Consider the following 12,873-nt stretch of genomic DNA (forward strand, 5'->3'; position numbering starts at 1 on the left):
TATAATATGGGTAAAAAAAGACAATCAAATATTGTACTAGTGAACGTTATGTTTTATACCTACATGTATTATAAGTGGTAGTGAGTCCTATAAAACGGTCTCTTAATGTGATAATTTATAATTGCTCAAATATTTATAATTTATTTTAAATCATTAATTTTAAAATATTTTGTTTATCAATTTTTGTAGGTTAGCGATGAATATATGTTCAATTAACCTTTTTCAAGCCATAGTAAAACATAGCGTCTATTAACCCGCTTTCCTGCCCCTATTTGTTTCTTAATTTTTCTGTTTATACATTATTCTCACGTAACGTTTACGTGAGCTCCAAATACTCAGCTCTTCATCAAATTCAATTCCATATTATTTCTTTCTTTAAACCTGTATATGAAATTTGTAAGATCAGTTTTCTGAAACTCTTCCTTTTCTTTATCAGAGATCTCAGAATAAATTTTTAATTTCTATTTGTAAAAAATGTCATCAAGTCCGAGAACTGTAGAAGAGATCTTCAAAGATTATAACGCTCGCCGTACTGGAATAGTTCGTGCTTTAACATATGGTACTTAATTTACACACACACACACACACAGTAGATGTGTGTGTATATATATATTCAAATTCATGTTGTTTCTTGTAAAGATTCCCTTTTTAAAATTGATTTGGGTTTTTTTTCAGATGTGGATGAATTTTACAATCTATGCGATCCAGGTAAATTTTATTGAGCTTTTAATTGCATGCCCTAATTTTTGGTGAAAAATGATTTACAAGCTTAATTTGATTTTGTTATTTAAAGCATTGAGCCTTTTTAGTCTATTGAGTGAATTCTGCTATTGCTCATTTAATCAGGACGTGGGGTTTCCATTTTATTTTCACTAATTTATCAGATTGGTTTTATTATTGGGATACAGTTAGATTGACTGTGGATGAACTGCTGTTAAACAAAAATCATAGAATTGGTTTCCTTGAGAAATTTAAAAATTTCCCAACTTTGTCATTATTTTTATAATTGAGAAATCCACTGTATCCAACTTTAAAACTCGGCAGATAATGGGCCCGCCTCTATCGTATTCTCCGCTTAAATATCAGACTTGGTTCCAGTTTCATTCGTCCAAGCCTTGGTGGACCGAGTCACTTGGTATATGTGCTGGTGGGAGGTAGCAAGTAACCATAGAAGTGTTTTACTTTGCCTTCTGTGGCTTATTTAGTTTTCTGTATGTTTAGAAGAAAGTAATTTGTGTCCTAAATTTGTATGGTCTTGACATTATACTAGTATTTGATTTTGTGTTATTCATGTTTCATTACTTGGGTGTAGAGAAGGAAAATTTGTGCCTATATGGACATCCGAATGAAACCTGGGAAGTCAACCTTCCTGCTGATGAAGTTCCACCTGAGCTCCCAGAGCCAGCACTTGGGATAAATTTTGCGAGGGATGGAATGACTCGTAGAGATTGGCTTTCACTGGTCGCCGTGCACAGTGATTGTTGGTTGCTTTCTGTGGCTTTCTTTTTCGGAGCTCGTCTTAACCAAAATGAGAGGTACTCTTTTAAGATACAGGTTCTCTCTTCACTGTTTCTGTTATCTAGCTGTGATCTACCTGACCTCCACCAGCTCTCTCTTCACTGTAATTTAAACTAATATGTCCTTAACTCTTAAAGAGTGAATAGGGTTAGTTATAACTCTTAAAGAGTGAATAGGGTTAGTTATTTTTCCTGTATGGGTTATCTCTCTCTTACTCTCCTGTGGTTCCTGCTATTCTTTTGTTGTCTCATGCTAAAGAATTAGATAATTATTTATGAAGATGTAAATTAAGTTGCTAACTGGCTAAAGTTGAACGTTTTAGTGGTTAAGGAACTGAACTTTAGCAGCGAGTCTGTCCCTTATCCTTACTCTAAACGTCTTTTTGGCTGTATGCAGTTTTGGAGAATGAATAAATAATCAACTATGCCTTAATCGCAAACTAGTTATGACTCTTGATTTGAATCCTCTATATATTTCGTTCTATTTGAACCCATTCCAAGCCAACAATGGTGAGTAATTTGTCTCTTAAGCCTTAGGGGTTCTCTAGAAAAGCGATTCTCTAAATTTCATACTTATCCCCACCCAGACCTAATTTAAGTTATATTTCAATCTTACTATTGTAAAACAGTTCTCCATAAATAAATGGAACTTCTGTCTAGATTTTCTAAGGGTTTCAAGAACTGTTAGCAAGTCGTGATTCGAGGAATCTAAATAGCATTTGATTTAGGCATTAATAAGTAACATGAATGTGCAGGATAATGAGTGGAGGGGAAGTGTGGAAACACTATAGATCCTCCTAATTTGGGAGGGGTTTTAAAAGAAAAAAAAAATGTGCAGGATGGAATATGCTTCTGACTCTTATTATGTCTTGACAACTGACTGAAAATCGAGTTAATAATCCATTGGCATGTAAAGTGAGTTTGCTATGGGGAAACTCTGTGGGAAAAGAACATAGTTATTCTTTTTTCATTTTTAGATGTAAATGAAACATTGATCTGTTTAAGCTATCTGCTCTGTTACAATTTGGTTGCTATTATGCAGTTTCCTCTTCATCTGAATGTTGGTAACACAAACTCTATTCATTCAATATGATGCTTTTCTTTTTATTCAGGATATATATGTTTGTAGATGTTTCTTATGGGTGGAGGGAATGTATCCTGTTGGTTGTATATGTTAGTCATACTTGTCCAGTAGCGAGGTTGCGCATTGTGCTCGATTGTATGTAGACCCCCTTGTGCATTTGCTTACTAAAATATATGGAGTTTAGAACTCAATCCATAACTCATGCCGTCCGTTAAGAACAAAACTTCGCTGCACAACATTTTACCATATGTTTTATCTCTTGCGAGTACCATCCAGTTGTTCACTGATTTTAGCTGTGATTTAAAGTTACTAGAGATTGTTGTAAGAAATTTTATACAATTCTTTACACATTGGCTATCTTTGAGGAGATAATCTTCTGGACATCTGGTGTGTGCTCCTCTCCATTGGCCCGTCCTTTGCATTTCTGAAATCTGGCCATTTTATTAGTAGTTGCATCTTTGAGGAGATAATCTTCTGGACATCTGGTGTGTGCTCCTCTCCATTGGCCCGTCCTTTGCATTTCTGAAATCTGGCCATTTTATTAGTAGTTGCATATTGCTTCTGGGAAATCAAATATTTCCAAAATGCTGGCCATTTTATTTGAAATTGTATTATTGTTCCTTTAGTTGGGGAAACCATGAAATGGTAGATCTTTCTCACTAATGCAGCTTAGACGTGCAAAATCTTTATAGTTTATTGGTAGTTGCCTCTTGTTTAGTTCTTATCTCCTTCTAGTCTATAGGTCCATGGGCTTATCTTAGCTGCCACATTACAGTGATTTAGATTTATAAAAAATGTGATGATGTTTTTGTACTTGATTTGTACTTTGGGATTTCCCTATCTATTGGGGACTCACAAAGGGGCCAAAGGACTCTTTGCTGTTTATAATTATTGATGATTGCTATTAAAAGTCAGAGAAAATTAAAATTAGTAAATTATGTCAGAATGTTCTGTATTCATTTGATATGTTTCGGTTTACAGTGTAGAATATTCTTCTTAATTGTGTCATAATTAGGAATCTCGATATTTTGTAACTTTCCTTAGTTCATTTAGCATGTACCTTTGTTCTAGTATCCTAAAATAAGGAGCCCTCCTGCCTCTTCTTCTTAAAAAAAAGACATATCTTCTTCAAAAAATAAGGAGCCCTCCTGTACATTTTCTATAACCAATTCAAGACGAACTCTTCTGTCCTCTGCTTTTTTACATAGTATAAGATGTTCTACGGTCATAGTGGATACCTAAATAGCTTACTCTACTGGCAGGTGGTCTTATGTCACCTCCCCTGCCAATTTTCCTTATTGTATTAATCTACATATTTTGTAATTTCCTTATGACCGTTCCAGCTCATTGTCTCTTCCAACCACTATTAGTTATTCTTCTGTCTTCTTTTCAAGCAAAACATTCTCTAAAACTTCTTCTTTTCGTTCTTCGTAATGATATTAGAGTCTGGGTGTTGTATCTTTCCTCTGAACATTAAATTCCCGATCATTGTTTTAAATTTTGTTCCTTTCTTTTACTACAACAACAACATACCCAGTATATTCCCATACTTGGGGTCTGGGGAGGGTAGTGTTTACGCAGACCTTACCCCTACCTAGTGAAGGTAGAGAGGCTATTTCCCATAGACCCTCGGCTAAGAAGAAGAAGAAGAAGTGGGTGATGAGTCCTCTTGAATTTCTGCTCTTTACCATTTCTTCATCATTTTCTTGCTGTGGTTGTAGAGGTGACCAAATCACAAAATAGTCTGAGTCTACTGGCCATGTGCCAGCCAAAAACAACTATTCCTTATTTCGTTTTATATGACAGCATTTGAGTGGACACAACATTCAAAAAAGAAAAAAAGGCTTTTAGTACATACCCAAAACATGATTAGAAGTTGCGGTTGTAAACATGTCATGTTGTTTTTTTTTGAATGGTAACATGTCATGACATTTCTATGGCTATAGGAGCATATTATTTAGGTAAAATGGGAAGTTTAAAGTTTAAGAATTTCCAAATAGAGAAATATGATCATTCCAAAATGTAAAAGGTGCCATGTAAAATGGAACAGACAGAATTTCTTTTTTTCTTTTTTAATCTCTCATGCTTGATTAAAACTTCATAACATGTGTCTGGAGTGTCTCTACTTTATGATGTGACTTTTCTGTTGAGAAGTCTGACATGGAGCTACTTAAGCTGTAACTGCATTTATTTTCACCCCTCAGCAAGCATATGTGGACACTTCCTCTTTGGATTTTTTTCTATATGCAAATGTCATTCAATAGTGTCCACATTTCATGCTTGTCAAATCCTGTTGTCTTTTTTTACATCTATTCAGCGAATCTGTTTGAATTAGTATCTATTACAAAGTTTATCTCCTAGTTTCTGCAATTTGACTAAAGAAATGTGCATGATATTATGTGCTTTATTGCTGTTTAAGAAGGAGAAAGGAGTTATTCTGGATCATCATTGTTGCTTCTTGTGTAGGAAGCGTCTATTCAGCATGATCAATGAACTACCGACGGTGTTTGAAGTTGTGACAGAAAGAAAGCATGTAAAAGAGCAGCTCACTGCCGATAGTGGGAGCAGATCTCGTGGTAGCACGAAGGTAGGGCCTAGGGGGCAACAATATAACCTTCTCTCTGTTTGTCCTGAATTAGTGGTGCCATTGTATTAATATGCTTAACTCAAAATTTTCAGACTTTTTATGTTCGAGATTAAGACCATAAACTCTACATGTAGTTCCTTATAGTTTCTCTTTCAATAATTTTGTCTACCTCCTTGGCAACTAACGATCTGCCCTTACATTCTGTAGAAATCTACTGATGGACAGGCTAAAAGCACTCCAAAGCTGGGAGATGAAATTTACAAGGAGGAAGAAGAAGAACATGGTGAGACACTATGCGGTAGCTGTGGAGGGAATTATAGTGCTGATGAATTTTGGATTGGCTGTGACATCTGCGAGAGGTGGTACCATGGGAAATGTGTTAAGATAACTCCCGCTAAAGCTGAGAGTATAAAGCAATATAAATGCCCATCGTGCAGCTTGAAGCGGGCAAGACAGTAGTTAAGTGTTATTGATCTGACCATTAACAGAATAGTATAACAATGTTGCATTTGTAATGGTTTATCTTATAGTGATGTTTCTCTACGCTACGCTTGGAAAAGAAATGTAATTTTTATCCTTTAATTCATGTTCGGCTGTTAGCCCAATATATAGAAAAACTTTTTAATTTATTGTAAAGGTTCTGTAATGTTAATGGGTTTGTAGTAGTTGAATAAACTAGTTATTGCATTTGGATTCTTGTTTATGGTTCATCAAAAGAGAGGCTAAAATGGAGGCAAGAACTACATCATCGGTTTGAGAAGGCAGTTTGAGGTCCAGAAAGTTAGAGGCGTTAACTTTATACTGGTCCATACAATTTCTTGCTATTAGTATTCTTAGTTTTTCTTTGAGGGTTGTGATAAGTACTAAACTCTCAATCCTTTACTAAGTCGTCATCATCATTATTATTATTAATTTCCTTTTTTAAACCAAATTGATCTCAACTTGAAAAGGAAATCTTGCATATAATGGGCATTCCTGAACTGACAATCTTTCAAAATCTAGCCACCTTCAGGTTTCTTTCTATGCTTATGTAAAAACTAGTGAAAATTATTTATGAGTTATTGTAAACGAAATTTAAAGAAAAAGGTGTAAGTTTTTTAAAATAATAATTATTGTGTCCTATTTATCTAATTACTCAATTTAGGAAGAAAGTTTGCACTATGTATCTTCTTCCTATAAATATGCAGTATTATGGGTGTGCTTTTATTTTAGAACAATTTTTATATACTTTTACTTATATATGGTGCGTAACTTTCGTAAAAGTTCAAATATTTACATTAGTGCTCAATTTGATGTGTTTATTTCGATTGAAGTGGTAGAATCAAAATAAAATTTAAAATTTTAATATTAGGACTTCCTATCAAATTTTCATTCGGAACGATTCCGTAAATAAAATTTAGTTGATTTCAAAATCCTAAGAATTAGGGAAAAAATTAAATATTCTTAGAAAAATGATAAAATGACTATTTTGTCTAAAGTTAAATTTATTAAAAGGTAAAAAAGGCAAATGATAAGTACAAAATACACACAATTAAATGCAAATATTCAACACGTGGTAAATTGTTAGAATTCAATTGCCCTTATGTTTGGTGTAGACAAAATAGGGTAGAGTTAAAAGAAAGAGGTTTTTACACGCTTGATCCTTTTTTTAACTATAATTTAAAAAATAACATTATTTATTGTTTATTACATAAAGAATATTTTTTTATTATTAGCATATTATAAAAATTAAGCTCAATATTTAATAAGTAAACTGACTCACTAATCACTGGAAGTACTTTTTTTGTCCATCTCCGTTCTCCCTTTCTAACATTCATCTTCTTCATTCCATTTTTGAAAATCTGATGCATATGTGAATGTCACCTAAATTCAAAATGTATTAATTTATACGTCTTTTATACTTTGTATATCAAGTATCACTTTAATTCAAAATGTATTTTTATATATATAATTTTTGTATATTTATTTGTGAAGTGCCATCTTATTTTGAGAAGTATTTTTAATGTATATTTCAAATATATTTTACATGTCAAGTGCCATTTTAATTCAGGATATTTTTTTTTTTTGTATATTTATATGCCATCTTAATTAAATTTAAGATATATATATATATTTTTATGTATATTTCACATGTCTACGTGTCATCTTAATTGAAGATGTATTTTTTATGTATATTTTTTTTGTATATTTTATATGTGTTAATTCAATGTATATTTTTTATATATATATGTTTTGTATATATTAATATATATTATTATCGAAGTAAGAACTTTATGTTAAGAACGGAAGAAAGAAGGAAGAGAAAAACTTAAGAAAGATAATTAAAAAAAAAATGAATGAAACAAATTTAGAAAATATATTGGTTTCGATAGAAAACAAAATTAAGAAGATGAAGAAAAAGAAGGAAAGCTAATAGATAAAGAGAAAAAAAGGCATGATTTTTGTACAAAGAATTATTGACTTTCTATTTAAATTGCTTATGTTTAGGGATTAATAATTAATATTCCTATTTTAATGAAACTGTGTGCTACAAATATAAATATTTTCCTGCCACGATTATAATATTGAGTTTCATGTAAAGAATTTATTATATTTCTTTTTAACTGTAACAGTTATATAAAGTTCCCTAAAAGAAAAGTGAAGTTGCCAAAAATGATTGAGATGTGTTGTCGTACCTAATTGTCAAATAATTTTCAACCACATGTAATTTTGAGATTGTATCATGCTTTCTTTGTTTGACTTACAACTACTATCTATCAAGATACAAAATATCACTTCCAACTCAAACTCCTAGATAACGATATCTTAGTGATTGTCCATACATGTTCAACAACGACACTGCAATATGTTTTCGGAAATATTGGATAGTTAAAATCTTATCTTAAGTGATCAAACACGTGGTTTAACTATAATTATTATATATTTTTGTTGTAATAAACTTATAGATACATATATGATAGGATCACACTGATTTTGAAAACGATTAACAAACTAAAAAAGTTAATAAATTATCAAGTTTGCGATATAATGAAAGAGATTGACTCATACTTTGATACTTTTTAATTTTCTTACAGAGGGAAAAAGGACGAGTAGGAGCCAGGATTTATGTAAGGGAATTCTACAAAATATTAAATTGTCGTCCTTGAAATTTGAAGCTATAATCCAAAATAATTTTGAATCCCAATTGCCACTAAAATAATCCCTTATATTTGGGAGTTAATAGTTCATATATCTTTGCATAGTATAATTTTTTAATGATAGAAATTTAATCAAACCCCACACGGTATCGGGATCGGGAAGAGGGAGGAGAAGAAGGAGGAGAGGGAGAAGGACAAGGAGGACGAATGAGAGGATCTCAACAAAGTGAAATGATGAAAAATACTCTCTTTATTCCTTTTTTCTACACTACTTCCGTTTAAAAAAGACTGATTTCTTTTTATATTTAAAATTAATTAAACTTTAAACATCTCATTTTACCTTAAGTGCATGATTTTGTAGCTACACAAATAACATATCTTATAAGGCCACAAGTAGCAAAAATTTTATAGTGTTTTAAAATCAAAAGTTCCATAGGTATTTGTTTCGTTCTTAATCCCTTGCCTAGTTATATATATTCACATAAAATAAAACGAAGGGAGTAAAGATAAACAATCAATACAAAAAGAAAAATGTAAAAACTTCACCGAAGAAAGAGACAGATAAATGTGCATAGACCATTTTCGTACCCTAATTACCAAAAAAAAAAAAAAATTGACGGGAAAAAGGCAAAGATATATTGAAGTTCCTTTAGTATAAAGAAGCTGAATTTGGCAAAAGCATAAAAGACATGATATGGAAATATCACAATACATGTGCAGTAGTTAAGCACTGGGCATGTATTACCATACATATAGAGACATGACTTCCTAAATACAAAAGGTAATTTAATTATGTTGCCGATTTTAATGATTCAACTTGAGATTTTCCAGAAGGACCTTTGGTTCTGATTAAAGCTCGATACTCATTAAACGTCGTCGGACAATATAACGCCGGCCGGTCTTCTGTCACAAGTTCATTTGCAGGTTTGATGAGCATGTCACCTCCAGGATTGTAGAAGAATGCTAAGGATATACGTTCTTTGGCCGAATTAACGATCACTCTGTGCTCTACACTCTTGTACATTGCATTACTTAATACCTGTGTGGTCATTATAAAAAAATATATTTATATAAAAATAGACAACCATATTCAGATCTAGAATTAAGTGACAAAATAGTTAGTATAAACAATCATGTATATAGTTTTGAGTAGAATTTCCATTTTTTCGTATATATAATTATACATGTTTGGTTTTAAATAACAGTATGCGTTTAAAAACCAAATTATGTAATGAGTATACTAGCTAGTACGGCTCCCAAATGTGGCGACAACATATTGATATGCGCTAGCTTCCTTCAGTGGCGGAGCCAGGAATTTTATTAAGGAAAATCAAAATATAAAGAAATAAACTTCCCAAGAAATCAAGGGGTGTCATTATATTGTATATATACATATTTTAAAAAATAATTACCAAGCTAAACAATGTAATTTTTCGACGAAGGGGTGCCCTCGGGTGCATGTGGCTCCACCATGGCTCCCCCACTGGCTCCCTTGACAAGCACGTCATTATAACCACGCTCGTAAAAACCCGGATCGGTCAATTCTCTATTCATCCAACTAGAGGTATAAATAACGAGGCCAATTTAGAATATTGGATTGGCTTCAGAGCCCAATTAAGTGCTATGTCATGGGCCAACTCTATAGCGGCAGTGGCTCATAAATAGCCCGTATGGTGCTCATAGTTTCACTTGACCAAGTCTATAGCGGCTAGGTTGTTGGTCAAGTGAGACTTCAGGCGCTGCATGAGCTACTTGATTGTGTGCTGCTACCCCTAGAAAGGGTCCACTAGAAAATGGCAAAGTAATTTTTTTTTTTAACCTAGCTAGAAAAAGAAGAGAGATATATTTACCTGAATTTGATCTCCAATGTTGACAACAAAGGCATTAGGAACCGGTTTAACAGTTAGCCAATTATCGCCACGACGGACTTGGAGGCCGGAAACGTCGATATCAGGGAGGAGAAGGGTCAGGCCACCAGGATCAGAGTGAGGGGAAAGGCCTAGGGTAAGATCTGGCTGGGGACATTTAGGGTAAAAATTTACTCTTAAGCATGCACCAATTTCGCTGTTTCCTCCAAAGATTTGGTGTAGATAATCCTCATTTAATCTCAGGTTTAATGATAAAATTTTGAGTAACTTTTCGCATAGCTTCGCTACTTCTTGTCCATATTCTGAAATTATTTCCCTGTAAGGTCATAAAAATAAAAATAAATAAAAAAAGGGATAAAGTTAGAAGTCAGAATATGACCAAAAAAATATATACGAGTTTAACTTCTATATATACACCAACAACATAAGATATTTTTATACTATCCGTCATTTAAAAATCTATTACATGTAAGCTTTTATAAACAAGTATGGTAAACTTTTACCTGCTAAAAGTATACTAGTAATTTAACCACTATCGGTAATTCAGAGGCGGAGTTGGGGGAGGGGTTAATTTGAACCTCCTTTTGTCGGAAAAATTACACTATCAATTTTTTTTATCTATACATATTAGGTGCTGAATTCTATTGGCTTTTCCGCGTGCATACATTTTTTTTTTTTTTTTTTAATTCCCTTGATGAAATCATGCCTTCACTCTGACTTCAATATATTTTAAATACCATGTGTATTACCACGTTTGACATGTTGTTTGGAAGAATTCTGCTATTGAAAAACACGAGGAAAGGCAACTAGTAGCATATAACTAGTGCAAGGACCATTCGCCAACTAAGGACCACTGTCACAAACCTAGATGTGGATGAAGTTGATAATATATACTTGGATTATAAATTGAATTTTTTGATAAACATGTTGATCCATTAAGTATATATCTCTCGTAAATGATTTTCTTTATTTAATTTTATAATCTTGAAATGTATGATTATCTTATCTAAAAGTTTAAATTATTAGAAAAATAATAATTTATTTAATTAATGACGTCTTCACCATGCCCTTCCACTGAGGTTTTTATTTTTTGATGAACAATAGAAATTCTTTTTGGTAATGGGACATAGCGTGTGACTCGATCTCAAGACTTCTATATGCTCTAATATCATATTTAAGTATTTAAGTGCGTGATCTTTTGTTTATTTAATTATGTTTTCTAACACATATATATAAATATGTATAAGCTAATGTTGAGATCATATCATTAATAAGACAAGTTACCTAGGGCTAAACGATCACTAAATGGGAAAATGCAAAATGAAAGTTCACCTGCATGAAATTGGAAGACTAGGCCATTTGTTCTCATCCTTTAACTTCTCAGGAAGATAATGAAGGAAGAAATAATCACACCAATCCAATTTAGCACCTTTTTCCACTCCAAGCCTACTGCCATAACCTTCATAAGTAATCGGAGAATTTGCAAATTTCTGCTTCTCCTCCAGCGGAAGATGGAAAAACTCGCGCCAAACACCGCGAGTTTTTGCCATCAGCTCATGGCTAACGCCATGATTCACCACCTGGAAAAAACCCCAGTCGCAACAAGCCTGGGAAATGAGTTTGATAGTTTCTTGGCGAACAGATTCATCGCAAGAGTTCAAGTTTTCGAGGTCAATTAATGGGATGTTGGCTTCAGTCTCTAGCAAACATGGTCTGTCCGCTGGACGTTTCACGAAACGGTCAGGGATTTCTTGAATGCCACTTTCCGATAGTTCTTGAACTCTAATAATTGGCTCTGGCCAGCTTTCCAAGCGACTCATTATTCTGTTGTACCTCGTTTATTCAGTACTGCTAACTATTATACGAGGATGTTATTCCTCAAGATTGTCAATATATAGCACAATTTGGACAGGGTGGAAGATAATGATTAAAAGAAACGAAATTGACGTGAGCTTGATCAGAACGTGATTTTCATGGGGAACGGCCGGGGTTTAATGACGTGAGCTGTAACGTACACGAGGATGTTGTCTTTGTAGTACGTAAGATGTTAAATCTCGTGTAGGTTAGATTGTCGTTTTATTGGCCGGGAAGACTGAAGAGAGGGATGTGGAAGTAGAAAATTTAATACTCCAGTGGAGCTATTGGTTGTGGACAAAGGAGGAATTTAGATGATAATGTGAAAGCACTGAAAAGATTTTAATAGTTGTATGTGTGTATACAGTGTCACTGCTAAAGAACAAATATATATATAGAGAAAGAAAGGAGGGTTAAAGATTTGTGGTTTTGGAGTTTGGGTTATCTTGAAGAGTAAGGGAATGTGGTGATAGAAAGACATATTTATATGCCCAAAAAAAGGTAAAACCAGAGATGAGTTTGAACGCCGTGATGGTCTTTACTTCTCCTTTCCAGGGAAGGGACGTACCTTCACTACTCTCTATAACAATATTCATATATAATACATAGTATTTATTTAATATAAAAATTAAATTTTTTTCAGAATCGATTTTTATGTTATGTTATAATATATATTTTCTATAACATCACTACTCTATAGCATCCAAAAAATATCGTAACAAGCGAGACTCTTATAAAGACGTAATATAAATTATGGAATCAGCCTAACTTAATAATTTTGATTGAGACCTTATATAATATGTTAGAAACTTTAATGAATATGTAT

At 33.0% G+C, this 12,873-nt stretch overlaps 2 protein-coding genes across 2 annotated transcripts; one reads left to right on the plus strand and one right to left on the minus strand.

The window, feature by feature from the left end:
- The first annotated feature begins 229 nt into the window (after positions 1–229).
- Positions 230–5,824, plus strand: LOC104105607 (PHD finger protein ALFIN-LIKE 2-like). Its single transcript, XM_009613956.4, has 5 exons — positions 230–559; positions 676–708; positions 1,313–1,535; positions 5,068–5,188; positions 5,396–5,824. Exons 1-5 carry the CDS (start codon positions 475–477, stop codon positions 5,645–5,647), a joined length of 714 nt encoding a protein of 237 aa, XP_009612251.1. The 5' UTR covers positions 230–474; the 3' UTR covers positions 5,648–5,824.
- Positions 5,825–8,938: 3,114 nt separating this feature from the next.
- LOC104105608 (jasmonate-induced oxygenase 2-like) lies at positions 8,939–12,491 on the minus strand. The gene is made up of 3 exons (XM_009613957.4): positions 11,526–12,491; positions 10,176–10,509; positions 8,939–9,364 (listed from the first exon to the last, which is right to left on the minus strand). Exons 1-3 carry the CDS (start codon positions 12,011–12,013, stop codon positions 9,116–9,118), a joined length of 1,071 nt encoding a protein of 356 aa, XP_009612252.1. The 5' UTR covers positions 12,014–12,491; the 3' UTR covers positions 8,939–9,115.
- Positions 12,492–12,873: the final 382 nt, after the last annotated feature.

Source organism: Nicotiana tomentosiformis, chromosome 2 (genome assembly GCF_000390325.3).
Source record: "Nicotiana tomentosiformis chromosome 2, ASM39032v3, whole genome shotgun sequence".
Taxonomy (NCBI): Eukaryota; Viridiplantae; Streptophyta; class Magnoliopsida; order Solanales; family Solanaceae; genus Nicotiana; species Nicotiana tomentosiformis.